Source organism: Oryctolagus cuniculus, chromosome 5, assembly GCF_964237555.1.
Source record: "Oryctolagus cuniculus chromosome 5, mOryCun1.1, whole genome shotgun sequence".
Taxonomy (NCBI): domain Eukaryota; kingdom Metazoa; phylum Chordata; class Mammalia; order Lagomorpha; family Leporidae; genus Oryctolagus; species Oryctolagus cuniculus.
In genome coordinates this window covers 165,161,383-165,188,964 of record NC_091436.1, presented here as the reverse complement: position 1 = coordinate 165,188,964, position 27,582 = coordinate 165,161,383, and the positions used below count along the sequence as shown (strand labels likewise).

General features: G+C 49.6%; 2 protein-coding genes across 15 annotated transcripts in view; one reads left to right on the top strand and one right to left on the bottom strand.

Annotated features, from left to right (window-relative positions):
- LYRM4 (LYR motif containing 4) overlaps window positions 1-12,436 on the bottom strand; it is a 141,270-nt gene extending 128,834 nt beyond the window's left edge. Inside the window, exon 1 of one of the 2 annotated variants that reach the window (XR_011388830.1) lies at window positions 12,207-12,346. Coding sequence is in view for 1 of the 2 variants with exons in the window: in XM_002720960.5 (XP_002721006.1) it covers window positions 12,207-12,292 (86 nt within the window). In the remaining variant the exon portion in view is untranslated. Of the gene's footprint in view, window positions 1-12,206 lie in introns of both variants that reach the window. The other variant, XM_002720960.5, reaches the window with a different exon arrangement.
- Window positions 12,437-12,572: 136 nt separating this feature from the next.
- FARS2 (phenylalanyl-tRNA synthetase 2, mitochondrial) overlaps window positions 12,573-27,582 on the top strand; it is a 496,231-nt gene continuing 481,221 nt past the window's right edge. For 3 of the 13 annotated variants that reach the window (XM_051855888.2, XM_070074456.1, XM_051855891.2), the window contains exon 1: window positions 13,036-13,188. The gene's annotated coding sequence lies outside the window, so the exon portion shown is untranslated. Of the gene's footprint in view, window positions 12,711-12,934; window positions 13,189-19,080; window positions 21,077-27,582 lie in introns of those variants that run through there. The other 10 variants (XM_051855890.2, XM_070074465.1, XM_070074462.1 and 7 more) reach the window with 9 other exon arrangements.

Here is a 27,582-nt window from a genome sequence, read left to right as displayed (position 1 = left end):
CCCCTTGCTGTGTTTATAAGGAGGGAAAGAGACTATAGAGATACTGACAGAGGCAGGGATGCACCCTAACCGTGATGTGATGCGGCTCTGGGGGTCCCTCACGAGAGCTGGTGCCATGCTGTTCGGACCTTGCACCAGCCAAAATAAACCTCCTTTGAAAAGCCTGTAGTTATTTGTTATTTATTATAAAGGCAGAGAGAGAGAGAGGGAGAGTGAGCGAGCGGTATTTCCGTGTGTTGCTTCATTTCCCCAAAGCCTGCAGCAGCTAGGCCTGGGCCAGGCTCAAACAAGGAGCCTAGATTTCAATCCCAGTCCCTTATGTGGGTGGTGGGGACCCAACTGCTTGAGGCACTACCAGTTGCCATCCAGGGTGCGCATTAGCAAGAAGCCGGGACTGGCAGCGGAGCCAGGACCCAGGCACTGATATGGGATAGAGAAATCCCAAACAGCGGCTTAACCACTGCACCCAACACCTGGCCCATAAACCTCTTTTCTTTATAAAGCAGCCTGCCTCAGGTATTTTGGGATGATCTAAAAAAAATCACCTGTGAATTCCTGGGGGTTGGGGGGGTATAAATTTCATTTGTGAAAATTGAAGCCTATTGTATAGTTCTGTAAGACTCCTCTCGCAACATTCCAACAACGACTTCCATCACATGACGAGGAAGGAGAGAAAACAAAGCGATCCGTCTGGCCACCGCTGATGAATTCATCAGAATCTTCTCACTCCTCCGTGTCAACAAGCTGTCGCCTGCACACACAGCAGGCTCCCCTCCAGATCTCTGATGCGTTCAAAGTGTGCTGGCGCGCGGAAACAAAGCTGACTCAACATGGTCCCCACCCCCATGGGGGGAGACAGGCCAGCAGACGAGAGCCAAGCGTGACGGCAGACTCTGCACGAGGTGTCGCCACACATGCAGGTCACGTGCTCGCCACAGACTTGTGCCCCACTAGCCATGGGGCACACTGATGTGCAAGCCACACACAGTCCCTGAGCCCCCGGAGCCTACAGTTCGCTCAGTGGAGGAAACACGACTCCGTCACAAAATAAACGTGACAGTGTCAGCGTGGAGAAGTGCACAGGGCCAGGATGCACCTTCAGTGGGGCCCAGGGAAGTGAGGCAGCGATGACGGTTAAGCTGCCTGCTACCTATTTCCAGGTTCCCACAAGTCTAGAGGCCGGTGACAGGGCTGAAATCTTTGCATTCTCAGTCTAAGAAGAAAGAGAGAGAGCCCTCCACACTCCAGCACACAGTAAGAGGTCAAGGAAGATTTGCTGAATAAGAGGCAACGGGACTGACGGGGATGGAGGACCAACGGCTCTAAGGAGTTATTTTCTCACTTACGTTAACTTCTGGTTTAGTGGAAGAGCAAAGGGCATTTCACTTAAGAGATGCGTCTGCCTAAACGGGGCTGGAATTTGGCACAGCATTTAAGTAACCACTTGGGGCACCTGGATCACATGTCAGAGACTCTTATTTGAGTCCCAGCTCCTCCACTTCTGATCCACCTTCCCACGAATGCACCCAGAGAGGAGCAGATGATGGCTCCAGTTCTTGGGCCCCACCACCCAGGTGGGAGATCCAAATGCAGCTTCAGGCTCATGGCTTCAGCCTTGTCCTGCCTTGGTTATTGTGGCCATCTGGGAAGTGAATCAGTGGATGGAAGATTCTCTCGGTTACTCTGCCTTACAAATAAATAAAGCTTTAAGATAAAAATCACACCAGGGAAAAAATGAAAAATACACAGCTAACAGATGCCTTAATGGCAGCTATTTCTAGAAGCAGCCATCCGTTAAGTGAGACAAAAGTTACTCTGGGAACAGAATCAATTGACCAACAACTGATAGACATTAACAGGTAAAATAATAACACTGACAGATAACAGAGGTATAATTGGAGAAAGCAAAATGATCAGCAGACATACAGTGCTGTAGGTGAAGTTAACACCCAGATCCAAAGATGCTTTAAGACTGTGGCTGAGGGGCAGGCGTTGTGGTGCAGTTGGCTAAGCCACTGCTTGGGACACCCACATCCGGCTTCCTGCTAGTGCACCGCTCTGGGAGGCGGCAGGGATGGCTCCACCCCGTCCCTGCCAGCATCTGTGGACGAGTCAGATCGAGCACCGAGCAGCTGGCTGCTGGCTCCTGGCTCTGCCCTGGCCGCTGTGGCATTTGGGCAGTGAGTCAGTGGATGGAAGATCCATGTCCCTCGTTCTCTGTCACTCTGCCTTTCAAATAACAACAAGAGCTGTGCCTGAAATGTCCGGCTGTTCTGAGGAAGCTCCATCACTGCCCACAAAAGCACTCATGGGAAATGTCTGCACCGTCCTCTGCATCTGATGTTGCACTTGGAATGGTTTTCCTTCCCCCACTGCATTCTCCTGGTTCAGGTTCCAGTTCATTCTCTCTGGCCCAGCAAACGTGACCAAGCCGATTCAATTCATCAGCACACCTCAGGAGCAGCCATACCTCCCTCCCACCATCAGGGAGCCCCAGCTGGCCCTGCACCTTCATGGGATTGAACAGGCACAGAGCGGACACCTCCTAACTGGCCTCAGTGAGCCTGAGGCTCTCCCATTTCAGTGAGCTGGCTGAAAGGTGTGGCTGCCATCCGAGTGGCTTCCCGCTGCCTGTACGACTTTGCAGCCCCTCAGCAAGTACACAGAGCTTTCCGCAGTCTGTGGTCCCACCGACCACTCGGTGACCTCAGCCTCACCGGCTATGCGCCGTCAACATCAAGGTGCTGGCAGTCCCCACTCAACACCAACTCTTATTTACTAATTTTCTTCATTTGTCCCCTCTGCTCCTGCCTCCCTCGACCAGCTAATCCTTACTAATCCCTCATAAGAAGTCCCGGTTATCGCTGCTGCTGCTGCTGCTGAAGATCTATCTATTCTAGGCTGGCGCCGTGGCTCACTAGGCTAATCCTCCACCTTGCGGCGCCAGCACACCGGGTGCTAGTCCCGGTCGGGGCGCTGGATTCTGTCCCGGTTGCCCCTCTTCCAGGCCAGCTCTCTGCTGTGGCCAGGGAGTGCAGTGCAGGATGGCCCAAGTGCTTGGGCCCTGCACCCCATGGGAGACCAGGAGAAGCACCTGGCTCCTGCCTTCGGATCAGTGTGGTGCGGCCACTTGGGAGGTGAACCAAAGGAAAAAGGAAGACCTTTCTCTCTCTCTCTCACTGTCTAACTCTGCCTGTCAAAAAATAATAAAATTTTTTTTATCTATTTTATCTGAAAGAGTTACAGAAACAGGGGGAGAGAGAGCAAGCACGAGAGAACGTACTTCCGTCCACTGGTCCACTCCCCAGGTGGCTGCAACAGGGGGAGCTTGGTTGGGCCAGACCAAAGCCAGGAGCCAGGAGCCTCTTCCATGTCTCCCCGTGGGAGGCAGGAGCCCAGGCACTTGGTCCAACTGCTGCTTGCCCAGGCACATTGGCAGGGAGCTGAATGGGAAGCGGAGCAGTTGACAATAGAACTGGTGCCCATATCGGCGCTGCAGGCGGTGGCTTATCCCAGTCATCGCTGCTTCGTAAGCTCCAGTGCGCCTTCAGGTTAGGCCACGTGTCCCTCCTCCATCTGCTCCCACAGGAATCCTGGTAAATCTTCCATCTGTTCACTGCTACCACACTGTTACAAATCGTAAGCTCACATCAGAGCTCACGTTGGAGCACCAATTTCCGTTCCCACTCCTTGCTAATGCCTCTAGAAAGGCAAGAGATGATGGCCCAAGTGCTTGGGTCCCTGCATCCATACGGGAGACCCGGAAGAGGCTCCTGGTTCCTGGGCTTGGGATCAGCTCAGCTCCGGCCTCTGTGGCTACTTGGGGAGTGAACCAGCAGATGGAAGATCTTTCTGTCTCTCCCTCTGTCTGTAACTTTGTCTCTCAAAGACATAAATAATAAAAACCAAACAAAAAAAAGATGTTGTAAGCACAATTTGCATAAAAAGACCAGTATTTTCCCACTGCAACAGAGAATAAAAATACTTTAGATGAAGAAAATTCTACTTATAATTGTGTTTTGTGGTTTAATGTTGCCCTCACTTTCTTATATTTTCTACCTTTATTTTCTCTTAGCTTTGATTCCTTCATTTATTAGTTTTTAATTATAGAAATTATTTTTGTTGTTTTAAAAATGCGCCGGTGCCACGGCTCACTAGGCTAATCCTCCACCTTGCGGCACCAGCACACCGGGTTCTAGTCCCAGTTGGGGCGCCAGATTCTGTCCTGGTTGCCCCTCTTCCAGGCCAGCTCTCTGCTGTGGCCAGGGAGTGCAATGGAGGATGGCCCAGGTGCTTGGGCCCTGCACCCCATGGGAGACCAGGAGAAGCACCTGGCTCCTGGCTTCGGATCAGCGCGGTGTGCCGGCCGCGGCGGCCATTGGAGGGTGAACCAACGGCAAAAAGGAAGACCTTTCTCTCTGTCTCTCTCTCTCACTGTCCACTCTGCCTGTCAAAAAAAATAAAAATAAAAATAAAAATAAAAAAAAAATGCTTTAGTGGACAAGGTGAAATGCAAAGTACAAAGTGAAAACTCCTGTAAACTAAAACCAATAAATCAGCAATGATAAAGACACCCAATGCTTTTTAAAGACAGAATTAAAAAGAACACATTATCTTTTTCATTCCAAACTTAGGCTGCTAAATATGAGTTTCTCAGTCTGAATACCTTAAGTGTTTTCTTCTCTAACTGTACAACTTTCACTTACTTTTCAAAATCACTGCTATTCAATATGGTAGAATTTAGTAACCATAAAGAAAAAGATTTTTATAAACCCCAAGCACATCGAATGATAATGAATAATCAACGTTTCAGCAGTCTAAGGTACTGGATTGCCTCCAGTTGCCTGTGGGGCATTGTACAGGGGTCACACACCACAGTTCTTTCTAACAAATTGCCACAGGCTACACATGAGCCCAACGGTGTAAATTCAGAACAAATGTTAAGACTTAATTTGGGAAGCACTTAGAACATTTAACAAAGCAATCTTTTTCTCTTTTATTTTCCCCTTCCTTTACTATGTTCTTACATATCTCATAACAAGAAAGAGAAAACAGTTTTTTCAAAGAGATGTATGATCTGTTCAAAATTTCACAGCGAGCAGAACTCTTATGTGGCTGCTTAGCATAGAATTCTATGCTTTCTTCAATACCTCATAACATACCTGCACTAACAACATCATCTCAAGTCATGAGAGATGGAAAACAGATTTCTTTAAAATCTGGGGGTAAATGCCCTATTAATCCTATTAGAAATATACCAGTTAGCTGGGGTCGGCCTCGAGGGGCAGGAGGTTAAGTCACCGCTTGCGATGCCAGCATCCCACATCAAAATGTCAGAGTCCTGGACTCTCCACTTCTGATCCTGCTTCCTGCTAATGTGCCTGGAAAAGCAGCACATGATGGCCTAAGCACCTGGGCCCCTGACACCCGTGTGGGAGACCCGGATGGAGTTCCAGGCTCCTGGCTTCAGCCTGGCCAAGCCCTGGCTTTGCAGCCATTTGGGGGAGTGAACCAGCAGATGGAAGATCTACCTCTGCCATTCTGCCTTCAAATACATAAATAAACCTGGAGAAAAAAAACAAAAACAGTAAGCAAAGTATACCCTATGGCTGCCAGTAAGCCTGTGCACCTCTGAACTGAGTCAAGGGGATACAAGTTGAAAAGCAACAGTTGGAAGAAATTTTCTACATATCTGCACTTTCTGATTAAAGGGAGGTTTTAGTTTTGAGGACAGAACAGAGATTTTTCCTGGGGTGGGGGGTGGGCAGGGAGTTGGAGTTAACATTCATTGAAACAATGGCATGCTTAAGAATGTTAAGTATTCAAATAAGAGATGATAAAAAATTAAAAATGAAAGAGGGTAGGCCTTGAGGATTGAAAAAAAATCACTGCAATGCTATTGTTTAAAGATTTTAGTAACAGGTGACAGCTATCACACCATGATGAGAAGTCACACCAAACCCACTGCATCCTGTCAATCTCCACTATTTGGGTACTACTTCAATTACACGTTTCGTCTCTAAGTTTCATGAGCTGCCTTAAACTCCCACGGACATGTCCTACACCCGCCCATATGACACAGTCCTCTAAGAGCAGGGCCATGTGTCTCTATTCTGTCTACGCCCAGGTCCTGGTGCAGTGTATACACACACACACACACACACACACACACATGAGGTTTTCAAAGATTAATTGAACAAAATGATCTGCCCATTTGTTCCAAGGGGGAAGAATATTGGGCATTAAGGCTTCAGTGTAGCTGCCCTGTTTTCAAAAGTGAAAGGTGCCTGAGGGTTAACAGTATTCATACTAGGCTGGTGCAGACGCGGCAGTCACAGATAAAAGATCTATGGCATTGTGCACAGCAGGTTAAACTGCACCTGTGAGATCTGCATCCCATACTGCAGTGCGGTTTTGAGTCTGGGCTGCTCCACTTCTGATCCGGCTCCCTGCTAACGTGTCTGGGAAAGCAGCGGAAGATGGCTCACGCACATGCATCGCTGCCACCCATGTGAGCAGTCTGGCTGGTGTTCCGGGTTCCTGGCTTCAGCCTGACCCAGCCACGGATCGGCCCCAGCTATCATGGCCATTTGGGGAGTGAACCAGCAGGTGGAAGAGGTCTGTCTCTCTCTCCCTCTGTCACTCTGCCTTTAAATAACAACAATGATTACAAAAAGACGACTTGCAATAACAAATACAGGTACATGTGAAGGAAACGGGGGGGGGGGGGGGGCACAGTTAACGCTTTCTCTAGGAGCTCAAGGTTCCGAGTCCTTGGCTTGTGGCAAGTCCTTGGACTGCAACTGGCAACTTACTAAAGAGAAGAGACTTCTCAACGTGATTATTTAGTCCCTTCACTAGGGCTGTGACCAGAGCCTTCAACAATGTTTCACTCAATCGTACAGTACACATGGTAACTGAGACCCGACACTGATCAGCTCCTTTTAATTATACCACTCATGCACCCAAACAGCCTGTCTGACCACTTCAGCTGTAGAAAGAACTGTGAAAATAAATATCCTTCGGTTGATGCTTCTAACACTTCCGAAGGCTGAGTGAGAGGGCGCATGTGTTGTAGGAAGCGTCCATGGAAGAGGCGGTGCCCTGGTTCCCACTGTGGCTTCCCAGTTCTGAGAGCTCAGTCATGCACTGCTCCTTTCTATGCCTCACTTCTTTCACATGTTTCACTACTCACTGGAGAGTTCCCCAGGATTTCACATGCTCTGACAGACGCTGGTATCCTATGACAGATCTGAGTCCCGGCTGCTCCACTTCCAGTCCAGCTCCCTGCTAATGCTCCTAGGAAAGCAGCAGGTGATGGCCCACGTACTAGGGCCCCAGACACTCACTTGGGAGTCCTAGATGGAATTCCCGAGTTTCTGGCTTTGGTCTGACCTAGACCCAACTATTGTGGCCATCTGGGGAGGGAACCAGTGGATGGAAGACCTCTCTGTCACTCTGTCCGAGAGCTCAATGCAATGCGTCAGCCACAACTCCACACACCTGGTTCTGACACACCCCTTGCATTTCTCTTCCACACGGTCTGTCTTTGCCTGGAGTTGCTCCTTCAATCCACGCCCTGGCCACATCCGTGGCAGACGCAGGCCACTGGCTGACCCCAGAGTCATCCTCATCTCTCAGCCGTCTTCCACCAGAGAGGGGAGAAGAGCCGTATCCTAGTTTTCCAATCCTTTGTCCAGTTAGTGGTACAAACGTTAAGAGCTTTGGTTAATGAGACAAAACCGAAAACCTGCTGGGGTGCACCTGCTTCAGCTCACTCTTTCCTGATCTACAATGCACACACAGGCTACCCTGTCTTTGTTTCCTCTTCCTGCCTTGAAGAAACACAGGCTACCTGGCGCTTCCACAGCTACGAGCAGCCGGCAGGCACAAGTCCAAGACAAGACACACAGACACCCTGACGGCATGAGCTGCGAAGTCGGCTCCGGCAGCTACGCACCTCCGGAACTTTTCCATCTTTTTCTTTCCTTAATGATTTATTTATTTGAAAGTCAGAGTTACAGAGAGAGGGAGAGAGAATCTTCCATCTGCTGGTTTATTCCCCACAGGGCCACAACAGCCAGGGCTGGGCCAGTCTGAAGCCAGGAGCTTCATCCAGGCCTCTCACGTGGATTGACAGGGGCCCAAGCACCAGGGCCATCTTCTGCTGCTTTCCCCAGGACATTAGCAGGGAGCTGGACAGTAAATGGAGCAGCCGGGACTGCAGCCACTGCCCACAGGGGATTCTGGCATCGCAGGCAGCGGCTTAACCTGCTATCCCACAGCGCCAGCCCCCAGACCTTTTCTATGTGAGGACAACCTGAGATTTGCTTAAGCACCGTGTAGGGTTTCCTGTTACTTGAGGTCAAAAGCGTTCCCGGGGTCGGCACTGTGTTGGAATTAGAGTTAGGGACCTAAATATTCTTCCTAGAGACTTCATCCAACGTCAAGGTTTTGCTCCACTCACAGTAACCCCACCTACTGTTTGCCCACGCTGTGCCAAGCACTTACTGTAATGAAGTACTTGACACGTAGAAATTCACCTCAACTTCACCTCCTTATGAGACAGAGAAAATATCGCTACTGTTTCATAGATTGATCTTATAAAGAAGGCGCATACTGGAGCTAGTGTTGTGGTACAGGTGAAGCCACTGCCTGCGACACCCACCTCATATACCGCAGCACTGGTTTGGTTTGAGGACTGGCTACTCCATTTCTGATCCAGCTCCCTGCTAAGGCACCGGGGAAAAGCAGCAGAAGGTGGCCCAATATCTGGGCCCCTGCCACTCATGAGGGAGACCCAGATGGAATTCCTGGTTCTCAGCCTTGGCCTGGCCCACCCAGGCCATCTGGGGAGTGAACTGGGGGGGAGGAAGCTTCCTTTTCTCTCTCTCGCTCTCTGTGCCTTTCATGTGAATAAATAAAAGCGAGTGGGCAGCGCTGACTGTTCCAGCTCCGTAGCTGCCCTGAGCCTCGGGCCCCGTGGTTAACTGCCTGGGCTGGACATCCTGGCTGGCATTCACATCCAAGTTGTGCTGAGAACGAGCTGTAGGATCTCCACACAGGACTGGCAGCCTCTGCATTCTCTCTGCCCCTTAGTGGCACAGCTGTTACACGTAGCTTACCCTCTGGGTTCACCAAAATCTGGACGCCAGGCCAGAGCAGAGGTGGGAACGCGTCTGCTGCCGAGGGCCGTTTGGATATTTATAACATCGTCTGAGGGCCACGCTAAATGACCAACTCAAAATCCAGCCTGCCGTACATTGACTGAATTGCCAGCCCTGCTGGCGGCGGCATGGCAGGGCCAGCCCAAACCGTTCCATGGGCCGTATGTGGCCCGCGGTCAGGACGTTTCTCACCCTGGTTCTAGCGGCTGCTTGGATTTTCCTCTCTATTCCTGAATCCAGATTTGAATTCTAACCACGCTATCTTCTCATTATCGATCAGGTGTCTGTGTTTCTCTGTTGTCTCCTATTCCTTTGTGTCCCCCCCCCCCCATCCTTATTAGGACCCTAACGCCTCCTGCGCTCCGGTGCAATGACCTCTACGAGGTGTCCTCGCCCCTCACAGTGAGCGTCCACACCACTGCCAGTGACTGGGAATGCAAGGGGAGCCCTCCAGGGGCGGCTTAGGAGCTCAGTGACTTAGTCGGGTTCCTGTTCTTTTCAGCATGGCCCACAGGCCCAGGTATACACGCCCCCTAACACCCGCTCTCTGCCATGCTCTGGACTGTACTTCACCCTCCAGCAATAACGCACCACGGGCTGTGTTCTGAGCTTTGTGTGTCTGGTCCACTGCCACCCTTAGGGAAGCCTTCCGGACCCCACACCCTGTGCAGGCTTCTATCACGGCCCTTCACGCCGGCTGTGAGCGCCACCTCTGTATCTCTGTCCCACACCAGTCTGGAAAGCTCTTGATGGTAGGTGTCCGGCTGAGCCCACGTCTGTCTTTCTCCAGGGTTCGGTCTAGGAGTCAGCAAGGCAGGCTTTACAGAGGGTCTTGGCGAGCACTCAGGTAGAGCAACACATAACAGTGTTGGGACCTGTCTGGGTCAGGGGACAGGTGGCGGTGGGGGCTCTGGAATGGGACGAATCGGGAAAGCCGTGCCCACAGAAGGCCTCGGCTGCAGAGGAGTACCTATCAAAGACTTGCTGTCAAAGATGAATGTTACTAGATACCAGGAATATAAAGTTAACAGGGGCGCACGGAAGTGATCGGTGAGAGTCGCTGACTTCACGCCAGTGCCAAACGGCTGCTGAGGTCAGAGAGGGGCAGAGCGGGCAATCCTCGAAGCCTCAAGGGCACAGTCTTAACATAAAGGACACATCTTGTATCAGATATAATTTGACTGTCCTGGGAGATGTCACTAGCAGGATGCCATCCACGTGGGAGACCTGCAAGAAGCTCCTGGCTTCAGCCTGCCCCAACCCTGGTGGCCATCTGTGGAGTGCAAGGGCAGATGGAAGAACCCCTCTGTCTCTCTCTCTCCCTATAACTCTGACTTAAAAAAAAAAAAAAAAATCAGTGGGAGGTCCTCAGTGACTGTCTGGAGCCCGGGTCACATTTCACAAACCCCAGAGTGGAAAGCACACAGGCTGAGCGACTTGTCCCCGAGGGCTCCTACTAGACTGGGCTCTCGGGTGCACCCCTCTTTGTCCGCTTGGTCCATGTCAACAGCAAGGTGATGCCCAGTCCTTGGTTATTCTAAATTTAATGACAAAATATCTTCTCCCAGACTGCGGTGAAAACGGTAGCTTCCCACTTCCTAGCATATCTACTTCTTAAAGCCAGGAGTCTGGAACACCAGCCGGGTCTCCCATGTGGGTGGCGGGATCCCAAGCACTTGGGCCGTCTTCTGCTGCTTTCCTAGGCGCATTAGCAGGGAGCTGCACTGGAAGCAGAGCAGCTGGGATTTGAACCAGCGCCCGTATGGGATGCTGGCTTCACAGGGGGTGGCTTAACCTGCTGCACAATGCAGGCCCCCTTACTTGGCATATTCTGAGCGCCCCCTCAACAGGCTTGGTGAAGTACTTGGTACTAGGGGTTTGGTTAGTTTGGGCCATCAGGCCTGGTGTTTACAGCCCTCACGCTGTAAAGCCTAGGGCATTCCGTGCAGTGGAGCACCACGGCGGGACGCTTCTTTAACCACCACTGGTGTGGCACAGCTGCTACTGCCAAGTCTGCAGGAGGCGGGTTTCTGGTCATGCGAGGGAGAGGCCCCAAGGCGCAGGGCTGTCCCGACAGCAGGCCTTCCACTTCTGGCACCCAGCAGCCCGGAGGGCCTCCCTCACCCCCTCTGCCGCAGAGACACCTACAGGGAGGCCTCCCTGCTCCAGGCAGATTCCTGCTCTTGGGAATCTGCTCCAACTCAGAGGATGGGGCTTCCCAGAGGCAGCGCATCTGAATGACAGGGTGGGTGGGAAGCCCTAAAGCAGCGGAAACTGTCAAAGCAAAGCACAGGTCCTGGGGTAGAGGAAACATCTGTAAACAGGAGGAGTTAAGGGGCTCATAACCCAGCGGAATGGGGCAGGCATGGAAACAGTGGGTGCCTGTGCTAGAGCCCAGTTTAGCTTCTCATTCACGTGGCATGAAGGCCCTGTAAGTGGGATCCCTGTCCCACGCACACACACTCATCTCCAGGAACCCTGAGACCCCCTCCCCACTCTCCCTGCTGTGTAACGGGTCCCCATTCGCCAGGCCCCCAGTGGTATGGCTTTGATTCTTGCAACCGAAGGAGCCAATTAAGATACCTAAGCCGGTTAAAGGGAGCGCCGGGACGAGCCTCCAGCTTCGGCCACGTGCTATCAACTGGCCACTTCCACCCTGGCCACCTTCCTACACCTGGGCCCTTCAGAAAGCTCACGGGAAAACAGAAATAAAAGGAAGACAACTTATCCGGAGGCAGTCACTTGAAAACCAAGCCGTGACTTTTTTTTTTTTCCAGGGTGTGCATTTTGAAGAGCCCCGCGCCCGCAGCGCACTGGTCCTGTCTTCACCACCGGCAGCGCGCGCGTTCAGCACCCACACCTGGCCCTGACCTTGCGCCCAAGACCCGAGCCAGCTGCGGCTCTCGCCGGGGCGCCAGGGCGCCGCACTCGGGCAGGGCGTCACGCTCTCCCCGGCGGCTCCCCGCCCGCCAAGGGCTCTGGGTCGGGGGGACACCCGCGCCTGCAGCCCTCCCCGGCCCCCGCCGCCCGCCGGGTCACCTGTAGTTGTAGGCGCTGAAATGCTTGCTCTCTCTCAGCATCGCCCGGTACAGATCTAACACTTGTGCGCGGCTGGAGGCTGCCATTTTGGATTAAAAAAAAAAAAAATACGAATACACGGGTCCTCCTAGCGGAGGTCCCGAGTGGAACCCGAGCCACCAAGCTGCAGCGTGCGCAAGAGCCACGGAGCAAACGCAAGGCGGCGGGCCGGTCCTGCTAGCGGGCCGGGCCTCGACCTGGGCGTGCACCGCCGGGGAGGCGGGCGCAGGCAGGGCTTCGGGCACCTAAGGGGGCGGCGCCCGCGCCTCGTCCCGGACGCTCCGGGGCTCGGCGGCGGGCGGGAGAGGGACGGGAAGGCGGCCGCCTGCGGGGCAACACTAGGCCTTGGGAGCGGAGAGCTGGGGCCGCCTTGGCGCCGAGCCCCGCTCCTCGGAGGCGGAAGTCGGAGGCTCGAGTCCTGAGGGCGCGCAGCCCGAGCCCGGGGCGCCTTCGCGAACCGGCCGGGTGCGTGGCGGCGACATTGGCGTCCCGGGGCGCAGGGCCCGGTCACAGCGGCGGGCGCGCTGAGGGCCGCGTTGCCCGGGTAACCGAGCGCTCGCCGCGCCGCCGCCCCACCCCCGCCGCCGGAGGCTGTCCTCCGCGCTGCCTGACACGCGGTGCTGATTTCGCGGGGAAATTTGACTTGGGCCGACCCCGGTCGGCGAGCCTGGTTTTCAAGGCGTTCATTGCGTGGGGAGAGTGCGGCGGGATGGGCGTGGAGGTGGCAGGCTGGGTGATGGCGACTCCCTTGGCGATCCGGCTCCGCTCGGGGCAGCCTCCCTCGGGGCCTCTAGACAAGGCCCCTTCTCCGTCAAAATGGCGGCGCCCAGCACGCACGGGCGCCCCTGCGTTTGGGCATCCGCCGGTTACCACTGAGAGTGGGCGATCTGCCGCGCTTCTGATTTGAACTCTCACGGCTCTGGGTTTCCCAGTGGAGCTGTGGGTGAGTGCCCCTCTCGCTGCCGCGTCGGGGTGTGACATGGGCCGCAGGTGTAGCAACGACTTGACTTTTGGACGTATCGTTTCACATTTCCGGGATGTTGCTGGGGGCTGGTGATTTTTTTTTTTTAAACTTTGATGTGTAGAGTCCTCGGAAATTTGTAATTTAATAAATGTATTAGGAAGGCGAGGCAGCTGGACTGTAGACGCTGGTGCTTAATTGGGACGAGGGGGCTGCGGGCACTCATTTGACGTCCCAGGGGAGAAGCTAAGCAGGTATTCTCCCGTGGGTTTATCTCAGAAGACTTAACTTTGCTGAGCCGCCTCGTGACGTGGTGGACAAAGTCGCACCTTCTGGTCCTTGTGCTCGAGGCTGGACGAAGGGAGTCCTGAGCCAGGTGTCGTGGTTGCAAAGCGCTTTCCTTTTCCGGAATCTTTATATAACCATCGTTAGGAAGAGCCGCGGCTTTCTGCGCGCGAAAGACCGCAAGCAGTGTCTTCGAACGTGAAAGCCAAGTTTGCACGGGCATCCGTCTGCGCCGTCACAGAGCCTCGGTTGTCTGCGTCTGTCGTATTTCTGGGCTTTAAGCGACACTTGCTCTGTGCAGCAGCAACTTGTATTTGCAGAAAACACCTGTTTGACTTTTCCGCACTCTGGCGTATTTGCAGCCCTGGGTCCTTGCCCCAAGTCCTGGTGCAATGGCATTGTTTCAGAGAGCGGATAGAATATACTCTCATTAAGAACCTTTTAAGCCTCTTGTCTGATTTCTGTAAGTTTTCAGACATCTAGGCGTCTCACAGCAGGTTTCTGTTTCTGATTTTAAAACATGCTAGCAAAACTGTCAGGCCACTGCCTCAGGTAAGAGGCAAGAGCTTTTAATAGTTGTTTTCCTTTAGGCGTTTCTCAGAGGATCCAGGACCAAGTAGATAGAATAAGGCCCAGACCTCTTTCCTCTTAGGATACGCTGTTGTGTGCTGATGCTGTAAAATAAGTGACAACTGGGAAAAACTACGCCAGTAATGTAAGTTACGGGTCAAGCTAACCATCACACTGAGAAGGAAAAACAGAATAATTTTGGTTTCCTTAAAAGTGCTGGAGATTACATTGTTGTCTTTTGCTTTCATCTGAAAGTAAGATTGGCGTAAATTCTTCATGCAGTTGCTTTATTTATGCATAATCATCAGTGAATTCAGTGATTGATACGTGTAGTGTACTAAATGGCCTTTGTGGTGATGAGCGTTGTCTAAAGAAATACGTAATGTTTACATTATTTGGGGAGCCTGGGTCACCTGTGAGGACAGAGAGGTTGAGGTTAGCAAAGTGACAGCTTTCCAGTGCTGAGTTTGTGGGACACCGTGGATTTGGACCAGGTTGCTGCACTGGGCCCACAGACCAAACCAATAGAAACTTAATCACAGTAAATGACTGTGGGTTGGTTGTAGAGGCCCGTGTAGCCAATTACTACTTAGGCTGAAGCCAGTTGAGTGTGTGTTGATTGAGTAAGCTGCAGCCAGGTGGATCCTGTTCTCTGCTCCTCTTCGTTTTCTGTAAACGTTGTCCCATCAGATGGGTGGTGGAGTTCTCAGAGGTTGCTTTGGTTCTGGGAGCTACCCAACTTGAGAATCGTTTCGTCCTGTTATTTTTTGGTCGTCTTAACCTCATTCTACTGAATTTAATTAGCCTAAAAAATTTCCCCTTTAAAACCAGTTGATACTATGCTTTACAGAAGTGTTTAACTTGAAACGATTTACTGGTGTATTGGCTGTCATTGTCTTGAAAGAATAAAAAATGCATTCTGAAGCGAAATCTGTATTTTTGTGTATCTTCATTGCAGAGGCAACTATCTTTATTATATTTCAAGCAAAAAGTCTATTTGAGATAGAGTTGGACCAGCAGCTGAGGCTGGACCTTACTCACATGTCCTTCAATGTACCTTTTACTCTGAGCTGGGGTTTTTCTTGGGTAATAACCATAAACTAAGGGGTAACCACCCACTATGACCCAGGCCTGAAAATGTGAAAATTTTCGTAATTCTCAGTTGTCCGTGGTTCTCAGCCGCCTGTTCTTCACTACGTAGGTCCATGTGTCACCTGACGTAAAAGACAGCCTTGTCAGTAAACCCTTACACTTTGTGAATAGGAATCTCTCTAACCATAATAAGCAGCGGTTTAACATTCAGCTTAATGACCAAAATGACGTGTAAAGGAAATGTTGTCTGGAAGAAGTAACTCGTGTACTACATGGAAGTTATCCTGCCCCTGCGTGGACCTGGATCTTCACTGCAAACTCGTTTTTGCTGATCTCCCATGTTGACAGGCTGTGGAGCTGGAAGACACATCACAGAGAGGCTCACTGGCTCGCACAGCTGAGCAAGCTGAAGCCCTGCCCTCCTCCGGCAGCACTCACTGCTCATTTTGAAGTGCCAGCCTTTACGTCAGAAGATGTAGTTACATTGATGAGCATATGGGGAACTAGGTGAACGGTAATTTATTGTTGACAGGTGCTTTGATCATGGTGATATTTCCAGATATTAAGGGAGTACAAAAAAGACATTCAACCAGGACTTTGCCCGAAACCAAAGCTTTCCTCTTAGGAAACAGATAGGGGAAGCCAGATGAACGATGTGTAAGTTAGAGATTGCTGTGTATTAAGCAGCGCATGGGGGCTTGAGGAAGTACCCTCTGTCCAGGGATTCTGAGTGGTTTGGAATGACAGGGAGCATCTACCATAGACGTGGTTATGCTTCCTCTCCTGGCAGTAAGTCATTTCTTCCTTTGTGCATTGGCTGTGTCATGTAAGTCCAGAAGAACTTAACCAGGGATGGACACAACCTCCCCCTGTCCTGAGACCGCACAGCGCTTCACCAGCACCTGCTGACATGGCGATGAGTCACCCAGATGTTGATCGGCTTGCAGTTCAAAGCAGGATTTTGTCATATTCAAGGAGTGTTGGAATTTTCTTTATTTTAAAGATTTATTTGAAAGGCAGAATTAGATCTCCCATTGCTGGTTCACTCCCCAAGTCCTTAATAACGACCAGGGCCGGGCCAGGCTGAAGCCAGGAACTTAATCTGGATTTCCCAAGTGGGTGACAAGGGCCCCAGCCCTTGGATCATCTTTCGCTGCTCTCTCAGGTACATTAGCAGGGAGCTGAATTGGAAGTGGAGCAGCTGGGACTCGGTGTTGGTGGGTGTCGGAATGTGATACAGGCATCACAGGTTACTATTTAGCTGGCTTACCACAACACCGGCCCCCAAAACTATCTGTGCAGGCTGCCTTGTAGTTCAAGACTCTTTTCTTCTAATGATCTGAGAACTGCAAATCAGAGATCCTGTTTTCCCAGGAGTTTGCAATGTAAGCACATACAAAATTCACCATAGGAAGTACCGAGTACCAAAAGGCAGGTGCTGGTGAAGCGTTGTGGGGTCTCAGGACAAGGGGAGGTCTTGTCCATCCCTGGTGCCTGGGAGCGTGGCTGAGACCGAGCCGTCAGACATTTTACACCGTGGACAATTCGCTGGGTGGTCTGGGAAACACCTGCAGGAATTGGGGTGGGGTGGGGACTTTTATGCAGCTGTGTTTGTGTTGGGCTTAAGAGGATTTGGGGTTGAGCTTGGCCTGTAGAGGAATAGGAGGATCCAGCTGTGTGGGTTTTGGGGAGGGGGCAGGACAGCTACTGCAAGAGGCAGTTGCCCTTTACCTGGAAAAGGGTAAAGGAGAGAGCCTGAGTGAGGGTGAGGGAATGATAGTCGTGATCCAGAGAACCCTGGGAGGGGTCCACGCAGGCCTGGAGGGTGAGAGCAGGGAGGTCCAGGGCGTGGGAACTAGGGGACTTCAGAAAGCGCATAGGAAATGGAAGTAGAAGCAAGTTTGTTTTGGTGCCAATGTTTAAACAATTGTTAGAACCGTTTATTAGAGCGAGAGTGCTGCCGTGTACTGGTTGACCCCCTGAATGCCTGTGGCAGCTGAGGCTGGTTCTGGTCAAAGGCAGGAGCTGAAAACCCTAGTCTAGGCCTGGGGCTCCCACATGACTGGTAGGGACCTGACTCCTTGTCATCACCTGCCACTTCCCAGGGTGCGGATTGGCAGGAAGCTGAAGTGGAGAGCAGAGCTGAGACATTAGCCAGGACCTCTGATGTGGGGTGCAGGTGTCCCAGCAGGTCTGTTAACTGCCCGGCCAAACACCCTTCCCTCTATCTGCCCACCCCAACCCCTCATTTAAAAATCTATGCATGGCCATGGCTCACTGGGCTAATCCTCCCCCTGCAGCGCGGGTACTCCGGGTTCTAGTTCCAGTTGGGGCGCTGGTTCTGTCCCGGTTGCTCCTCTTCCAGTCCAGCTCTCTGCTGTGGCCCGGGAGTGCAGTGGAGGATGGCCCAAGTCCTTGGGCCCTGCACCCCATGGGAGACCAGGGGGAAGCACCTGGCTCTGGGCTTCGGATCAGCACAGCACACCAGGCATAGCGGCCATTTGTGGGGTGAATCAACGGAAGGAAGACCTTTCTCTCTGTCTCTCTAACTCTGCCTGTCAACAAAATTCTCTGCGTAATTTTTCTGTAATATGCATTTTCTATCACTTTTGAAGATCCCTGTGTTATGCAAAGGCTGAGTTCTTTGATGCCTTCCCTTAACCCTTCCCTTACTTGGTGGGAAGGCTGTTATCTCCCTATCAAGAAAGGGAGAGTGGGAGGGTGGTTGTTCAGCCCAGGGTCAGATGCGGGAGCTGGGCATTGGCCCTGGGTGTGGTCTCTCTGCCCAGAGGCAATGCAGCATTGAGAATGTCTTTTGTGCCAACTTCGGGAGTGTGTAGTTTATTCATAGTTCTTGAATAACTGCATTTTAGCCATACTTGAATTATAATTTAGTTGGATTCTCACATATTTGTAAAGCTAACTGGTTGATTTAGGAAATATTCAGAAGATCTCAAATGTCGATTTTTTTGATACTAGCTTTTGTGTGTGTGTGTGTGTGTGTGTTTAGCCTGTCTTTGAAAAGACTTGGTACCTTTTTTTAAAATTTTTTTTAAAGATTTATTTTATTTACTTGAAAGGCAGAGTTAACAGAGGGAGGGAGAGACAGAGAATGAGGTCTTCCATCTGCTGGTTCACTTCCCAAATGGCCACAACAGCCAGACTGAAGACAGAGCCAGGGACATCTTCTGGGTCTCCCATGTGGATGTGGGGGTCCACAGATCTGGGCCATGCTCTGCTGCTTTCTCAGACACATATGCAGGGAGCTGGATTGGAAGTGGAGCAGCTGGGACTCGAACTGGTACCCATATGGGATGCTGGCATCTCAGGCAGCAGCTTTACCTGTTGTGCCATAGTGCCTGCCCCAACTTGGTGCCTTTTTCAAGTTCTTTGTGTACCTGTGTGTTTGTAAGCGCATGGACATGTGGATGTGTGACATTTCCTCTTGGAATCCTCTGAGACATTTCTATGGAAGGGCTTTCAAATACAGTTAGGGCAACTGTCCTGTGTCTTGAGGAATTGAGAAAGCCTTGAATACATATGCAGCAGCATGTAGATATTCTAGCTTTGTTGATTGGAGGTTAAGCGTTCCTTCACTGTGGGCAGTTGGATTGGCCATTGATTTGGTATAAATTATATCAAGTGTCCTTCAGTTCTATAGGATTTTTTTTCCCAAGCCAGATCTTTCTAACGGAAAGAAGCAAACCTCCACCAGCCCGGGAGCTCTTTGCCACTGCCATTTGTGGTAAAATTCCGATAGAGATCACCTTCAGGCCTTCTGTCTTTTTTCGAGGGCTTGGCTGTTTTCATTTTTTCCGTTATGTTTCTGCACGACCTGTTAGATTTGCTGCATGTGATGATGATGGTGGCTTTTATTTAGAGTTTCTTTTTTTTTTTTTTTAATATTTTATTTATTTGGAAGGTAGTTACAGAGGGAAATACAGAAAGGTCTTCCTTCCACTGATTCACTCCCCAAATGGTGGCAACTGCCAGAGCTGCGCCGATTCGAAACCAGGAGCCAGGAGCTTCCTCCTGGTCTCCCAAGAGGGTGCAGGGGCCCAAGCACTTGGGCCATCTTTGATGCTTTCCCAGGTCATAGCAGAGAGCTGGATGGGAAGAGGAGCAGCTGGGACTAGAACCGGTGCCAACATGGGATGCCGGTGCCACAGGCAGAGGATTAACTTGCACCACAGTGCCGGCACCCAGAGTTTATTTTCTCCTACAGGAGCTTTGCTGTGCACTTCACCAACATCTCACTTTAGTACTTTCTCTAAGGACCAATTTGAAGTTCTGCTTGACTTGTGTTACTGCGGAGTAAGAACTTCTGTCTCTTGTTGGTTCAGGTCAGTTGGCTGTAGGATTTGCAGGCTTGGCTATTTAGGGAAAAGCAGCCGATGTATATTGTACGGTCACTCTAGTAATACTAGGAAATGTGTTGTAAGGTATGTAAGACTGAGTTCTATAACATTAACTAATCTTTCCAAAGGATGATTTGTTTTCGAAATTATACTGAAGACCCTTATTAACCGTCAAAGCCATATATAGAATTCATAATGTCTTTTCTATTACATTTTATGTGATAAAGTATTTCATCAGTTTTTAATCTAAAAATGTATTTGGATTGAGGCAGTTGAACTTGGCAACCTCGTACTCTGTACGTGTAATTGTGAACTTGAGTATTTAAGAGTATTTAGGGCCTGGCTTGTGTGAAATGGATTACAGCCATGTTGGCAGGCAGTGAAACACAGCTTCGTTAATTAGAATATTGGAGAATCACCTTTATGACAGCCTGAGACTCTGGGGTGTAGGGCGAAGTGCCGTGGAGAAGGGATGAGCTAGAAGACGGTGTAGGAGGCGGCGCACGCCTCTCTTGACATTTGAGGTGAGGCTGTTGTTACCTATCCAGTCTTGGAGCACTTGAAGCAAGGGCCTCTGCCTGACCATTTATGACTTTAAGCCCTGTGAAGAGTCCTGTTTGCACTGCTGGTGCTGGGATCTGGGGCTGGTAGGATGGTAAGTGCAGTACGGCTTTCAGGCTGTGAGTGGTGGCCTCCAGAAGCAGCCACACTCAGTCTGGAGACCCCTGCGCTGAGAACTGTGCAGAGATTCCCTGCCCGCAGAGCTGCAGTCTCCTAAACGTTGTTTTCTGTGCTTTCTGGAGCTATTTGAAAATGAAGTGTTCATTACCGTTCTGATCCTCAGGTATGGTCTTAAGATGTATATGGACTAATGTTGCCACACCACGGATGGTAATTTCTCTGCTGCTGGCCCTGCCAAAACCCTGCAGTACTTTTATTTATTAATTTAAAAGATTCATTTAGGGGCCAGTGCTGTGGCATGGAGGATAAAGTCGCCACCTGCAGCGCCGGCATCTTATATGGGCTCCAGTTCAAGTCCCGGCTGCTTTACTTCTGATCCAGCTCTCCACTGATGCACCTGGGAAAGTAGCAGGAGATGGGCCAAGCTCTTGGGCCCCTGTACCCATGTGGGAGACCCGGAAGAAGTGTTATTTATTTATTTGGCAGAAGGTGTTGGCTCCCCACAAACCATACTTTTTCCTTACCAACAAAATTGTGATTTTGTTTGATTTCTGGTGTGGGCGTCCACGTGCCTCGCTCGTGGAAACGAATCGTAATGCCTTAGACGTCTGTAGCGGTGCTCTTTCGTCTTTACCAGATACTTGATTCTTACAGCCAGGAGCAGCCAAGAGACAAAGATTTTGCTCTTTTATTAAAAGAAGTTTTCGTGAAGAAGGACTTGCTTGCACTTGCTTCTGGCGTGACGGATGCTTGAACTCTGTACCTTACAGTGACCAGTGGACGATGAGGGAAAGGCCGAGAGAACACAGAGTGCAAGCTAAACCTTGGTTTTCCTGAGCTGCAGGATGAACGCTGTGGCTGGATGCCTCCGGACTGGTTAACAGGTGCCTTTCTCCTCACTGCTCAGCCTCAGCGCCACTTCACCAGTGGAGGGCCTCCCTAATTCCAGTTTGAGTGACACCATCTAATTTACAGTTGCTTAAACATGCTGTTCCGTACCTTTGCCTTTTATGATTTAAAGTTAATTAATTGTTTGTTTAATGTTGCCTTCTCCTTCCAGGATGTCACTTTCAGGAAGTCAGGACTGTTTCTGTTTTGTAGGTACAGCACCTGGTTGTTGCTCGATAAACATTTGTTCAATGAATGAAAGAAAATAAGCTTGAAGTCCTTAAATTTCTGCACTTTCACCCTCCTGCCACATCACAGCCGGTGATTCTGCATAATATGTTCAGCCGCAGCACAGACGCTGTTTCCTGTTGCTCAGGCTTTAGGTTCAGGTTTTAGACCGTTAGGCTTTACTTCTCTTGACCTCAGTGGAAGATACAGTAGGAGTAGCCGAGTGTCGTTTATTTATGTATTATTGTGTCACTTTTAGCAGAATGATCAGTATTTAAATACTTTTTCTCGTGTTATCAATTCTCCTAGAATTTTACACTTTTTTTTTTTTTTTTTTTTTTTTTTTGGACAGGCAGAGTGGACAGAGAGAGACAGAGAGAAAGGTCTTCCTTTACCGTTGGTTCACCCTCCAATGGCCGCTGTGGCCGGCTCACCGCGCTGATGCGAAGGCAGGAGCCAGGTGCTTCTCCTGGTCTCCCATGCGGGTGCAGGGCCCAAGCACTTGGCCATCCTCCACTGCCCTCCTGGGCCACAGCAGAGAGCTGGGCTGGAAGAGGGGCAACCAGGACTAGAACCTGGAGTGCCAGCACCGCAGGCGGAGGATTAGCCTATTAAGCTGCGGCACCGGCTGGAATTTTACATTATTTTAAAACAAGTCTTATTGGCCCTATTTTTACCACTAAGTCAGGAGCCTCTGGTGGTGAATAGATTGTTTATTTTATGTCTTTGAATACTGCTGGGAGCATGGACGTGATTATCATTTTAGTGGGATTTTGTGCTCAGTCACTAGGCCTGTTGTTTTAAATTGCATTTGGAATCTGTTTTCATCCTAGAAGAATAATCTCAGAAAGAATTCTATGAATTGACAAAAGTTATTGACTTGTAATGGAGATGCTGTAAAATAAATTTTTAGTTTCAGCATGCCATAATCCTAGATTGTTGGTATTAGTTTTACTGTGTCTGGGAGATTTATTGTGTATTTTTGAAATGATTGTAAATGCTGTATATGTGATAGTGATGGAGAAAACTTTACCAGGATTTTGTCAATTTGGTTGCATTTCACAGCTATAAGATTTTCTGTGTCATTCGAAGTAAGTTACTTGGTGTTTGGTGACCATATAGTTCACTTCTTTCTTGTCTTTCTTTCCCTTTCTTTCCTTTTCTTTTTCCTTTTTTTTTTTTTTTTTAAGATTTTATTTATTTGAAAGGCAGAGTTACAAGTAGAGAGAGTGAGCTTCCATCTGCTGGTTCACTCCCCAGATGGCTGCAACGCCTGGGCTGCTCGGAAGTAGAGCTGCACCCATATGAGATGCTGGCGTTGCAGGCGGCTGCTTAGCCTGCTGTGTCACAAGGCCAGCCCTGTATGGATTATTTCTTAATCTGGACAGTTTTGGTATCAGTAAATATGGATGCTTGTAAGTATTTATGCTGAGACAAAAAGCCCAAACCAGAACAGTCTTGTATAGTCACCCTATTGCATACAGTAATCAGTGATGACAGTGTTACTCTCCATACCCTCGTTTTAAGATTTTCCAAAATTGGAGACTTCTCTGTTCTCATAACAAAGCCACAGGCTGTTTAGTTTGCACAGAAGTGGAAATTGTATTGACCAAAATCCGGGGCTATCAAACAGCTGCTCTTTACCGTCCTTCCCTGTGGAATGAACGCATCTTTGTCATCTTCTGCCTGCAAGTGGGTTTCGTTAATTGTCTGCAGCCCTGGATTCCCAAACCACTGTGGTTCTCTGGGCAGAATGAGGGTGTGGGCGCAGGGTGCAACAACTGGTGTTCGTGCCTTAGGGTTGAAACTCTGCACCTCAGTACAGCCAATAACCATGCACACAGTGAAGAAGTATTATCATCTTACCAGGAACATCAAAGAGCAGTCGGGCATTTCAGGAGCTTTAAGCAGGGGATTTGCGGGATTTCCGGGTCTTTTCCCCTTTGCAGCTGTGCAGCCTGTGATGTGGAAGGGGCAGCAGCCCTCCTTTCCTGGATAGAGGGAGTCATTGGCTGTTAACTCTGTCATAAAGATGAGAACCAGTTAAAGCCAGTGCAGTGTGGTCTGGAGTGTCATGAAAGCATGTTCCTGATGGGTCACAGATGGTATTTGAGTTCCCCACCTCCCCAATTTCTAGTTGGCGGTCATTGCAGAAGCATGTGACAAACCTCTTGTTTGATTCTCATACAATTCAAGAGTGGGGAACCTTTTTCTGGCAAGGGTCATTTGGATATTTATAAAATCGTACATAGGCCATACAAAATTATCAACTTAAAAATTAGCCCGCAAGGGGCCGGTGCTGTGGTGCAGTGGGTTAATTCTCTGCCTGAAGCACCGGCATCCCATATGGGTGCCGGTTCTAGTCTCGCTGCTCCTCTTCCGATCCAGCTCTCTGCTATGGCTTGGGAAAGCAGTCAAAGATGGCTCAAATCCTTGGGTCCCTGCGCCCACGTGGGAGACCTGGAAGAAGCTCCTACTTTCAGATCGGCACAGCTCTGGCTGTTGTGGCCAATTAGGGAGTGAATCAGCAGATGGAAGTCCTTTCTCTCTCTCTGCCTCGCCTCTCTCTGTGTAACTCTGACTTTCAAATAAATAAATCTTTTTTAAAAAAAAGCCTGCTATAGATTTATTGGATTTCTCTTTTTAAATTTTTATTTATTTGAAAGTCAGAGTTACACAGAAGTAGAGGTAGAGAGAGAGAGAGAGAGAGAGAGAGAGAGGGAGGTAGGGCTTCCATCCAGTAGTTCACTCCCCAGATGGCTGCAACCACTGGAGCTGTGCCAATCCAAAAAGTCCGGAGCCAGGAGCTTCTTCTGGGTCTCCCACGCAGGTACTGCTTTTCCCAGGCCATAGTAGAGAGTTGGATCAGAAGTGGAGCAGCTGGAACTCGAACCGGCGCCCATATGGGATGCTGGCACTGCAGGCGGCAGCTTTAACCACTATGCCAAGGCGCTGCCCCAGGTTTATTGAATTTCAAGTTACACCTGTGGTTGCTTTGACAGGGCCAGACCAAATGGTTTTTGCGGGCCTCTGTGGCCCCTGAGCTGGAGGTTCCTCATCCCTGTACTAATTGAAGGTAATAAACACTATTTTGTTTGGCCCAAATGAAAACAAAAACATACTTCAGCTTCATGAGTTTAAATAAGTGGCCTCAGTTCACATGGCAGATTTGATATTTGAGATCAGGCGCGTTCATGGTGGTATGGCCGTAGACAAGATTTGATATTTGAATTGAGGACTGCTGCTTCTAAAATGTTTGCATTTTCTGGACTGTGTCATGCCTTATTTGATTGGTGGTTTGAATCCCAAAATGCAGCCATGAAAATCTAAAGAAAAAAATTGCACTTAATTCCTACTTAGCATCCTCCTACTCTGGGTAAGCATTTTTGCAGCTGACTTAACATTAGTTTTGAAGCCTTTAGTAGTCCAAGAGTTGGGTTAGTCTGTATTCTCTTTGGCTTTGGGGTAGACACAGTACATTTGGTGTGTGGGTGATGATAGGGAATGATTATTACTGTGCATACAGTATGCATTGGATGACTATATCCTGCTCTATCAGTAGTTTGATGAAACATGAACTTTAGTTTTACATCTTGTTAGAATCCCTCCCAACATCTTATTCAACTTCAGTTACAGTATTTTCTTGCTTTACTGTGGGTTTTGTGATTTTTAGGCTGAAGAATATGAATTTTAAAAGATTTTGGTCTTTTTACTTCAATTATAACCGATTTCCAATTTGCGCTAGACAGTTTTGTGAGCCACATGAACAAGGGCTTATGGACACCTGTGTGTCAAATTTATTTGTATTTGGAAAGCAGAGAGACAGTGACAAATTGAATGAGGTCATCTACTGGTTCACTTCCCCAAATGCCTGCAACAGCTAGGCTAGGCGAGGATGAAGCCAGGATTCCAGAACTCAATCTAAGTTTCCCACATGGTTGGCAGGGTTCCAGGTACTTGAGCCACCATCACCTACCTCTAGAGTGCATTGGCAGGAAGATGCATCAGAAATGGAGGAGCTGGGACTTGAACCAGGCGCTCCAGTATGGGAAAGGGCATCCCAAGCAGTGACTTAACTGCTGTGCAAAATGCCCTCCCCTGCTTTTTCCATAATGAGCTTTACATGAGCTTTTTGCAGACTCCTCAGGTGTGTAGTCTCCAATTTTCAAACATACACAGATAGTGTGGTGATTACAAAAAATATGCAGTTATTATAAGCTGTGATTCATTAATGCTTTCAAGTACTTTTGCATTTCAGTGGATGCTAGAAGTGACTATATTTCTCATCTTCCTGGGGGATTGGGTTGAATATTTTTCAATGTTAAAACTTCTGGGACTAGAATAGCTTGGGAGACCTTCCTGGGGTCATAACCAGGCAGGATGGTTCTCCCAAGTTAACCATGGAGCTTCAGTCTCTTCCATGGCTACACAGCATGCTTTTACTCTGTTAACGTGACTGAAGCATGATTTCTCATCAGTCAGCGGTTAGCTGCCTGGGTCTGGCCATTCTTAGCTCCTACACCACTTTATAAAAACAAGTGATTGGCTGGCGCCGCGGCTCACTAGGCTAATCCTCCACCTTGCGGCGCCGGCACACCGGGTTCTAGTCCCAGTCTGGGCGCCGGATTCTGTCCCGGTTACCCCTCTTCCAGCCCAGCTCTCTGCTGTGGCCAGGAAGTGCAGTGGACGATGGCGCAGGTGCTTGGGCCCTGCACCCCATGGGAGACCAGGAGAAGCACCTGGCTCCTGCCATCGGATCAGCGTGGTGCGCCGGCTGCGGCGGCCATTGGAGGGTGAACCAACGGCAAAAGGAAGACCTTTCTCTCTGTCTCTCTCTCTCACTGTCCACTCTGCCTGTCAAATAAAAAAAAAAAAAAATCAGTAAGGTACCTGTTTTACTTGTGTTGCAGCTCTAATTTTATCTGTGTGCTGAATATTTTATTAGCATATAGATGTTATAAATTGGATTAACTGCACTGTGCAAAGTATCCAATAACTTTGTATATAAATCAAATATTTGCTAATTGGTCAATATTCAGTGGAATATCCTAGTGCTGTAATTTTTTTTTTTTTAAGATTTATTTATTTTGAAAGAGTTAGAGGGAGAGAGAGGTCTTCCATCTGCTGGTTCACTCTCCAAATGGCTGCAGTGGCCGGAGCCGTGTGAATCTGAAGCCAGCAGCTTCTTCTGGGTCTTCCACGGGGGTGCAGGTACCCAAGGACTTGGGCCATTTTCTGCTGCTTTCCCAGGCCATGGCAGAGAGCTGGATCGGAAGTGAAGCAGCCAGGACTCAAACCTGTGCCCATATGGGATGCCAGCACGGCAGGCAGCAGCTTTACTGGCTACACCACAGTGCCGACGCCTAGTGCTGTAGTTTTATGGTTTACCTGCGTTCCTTGTTTTACTTCTTTCCCCTCAAGCTTGGTTTCCTTCATTCTGTAAGATTTTCATACTGGCAGGTAAGTAATGGGAACCTTACACTGTGTGTAGTTCTCTTCTGATTCCTCAGTTGTTTTTTCCCTTTGCTTCCCTGATGTTCCTGGGCCATGCACTGTGGGCTCCCATCTGTGTTAAAAAGACCGCTGTTTGAGTGCAACAGTCCTAGAATGAGTGCCCACATAGTAAGTGCCTGGCTGGGATTTGGGGTCAGATATATATTATTGAACTTCCTCCGTAATCTCAATGTTGAGCATTTTGCTTACTGTAAGGCTACGTTTCTGGTGACTCCCTTTGTTCCCACTACTCCATGGTTCCTGGCCCACGAAGATCTGCAATCCATTGGCCTTATCACCTCTTTCTTTCGCAGTAGCCCTCTGGGAATCCTTCCCTCACCCCTCGCCTAGCCTAGGTTCTGTGCTCCCTGCTTTGCAATAGCATCCTAATAGTTCTGCTTAGACGACGTAGTTTTCAGTCCTCATCATTTCCCTTCTTTGCTTTGTTGATAGCTTTTGCTCTTGGAACTGATTGAAACTGTCAGCAAGAAACCTGGTGGCTCTGTGTACACCTGGCTACTCCCTGTACATGTGTGTCTGTGATTTGGCTATGTGGCATGGATAAATTATTACACTGAGCTAGCAAGACTCATGTGATGGCAGTCAAATATAGTTCCCTTCCACTCTCCCTACCCCATGTCCCTTTATAATCGTGTTCACCAGGGTGTTCTTTCTTCTCTATGAAACTTAGCTTCTGGCCTCACGGCTCCCCCACCCCTACTCAAGATCCTGGCAAAGAAGGGTGGTGGTGTCTGGCAGGCTTTCTGTCTTTGCCCACCTT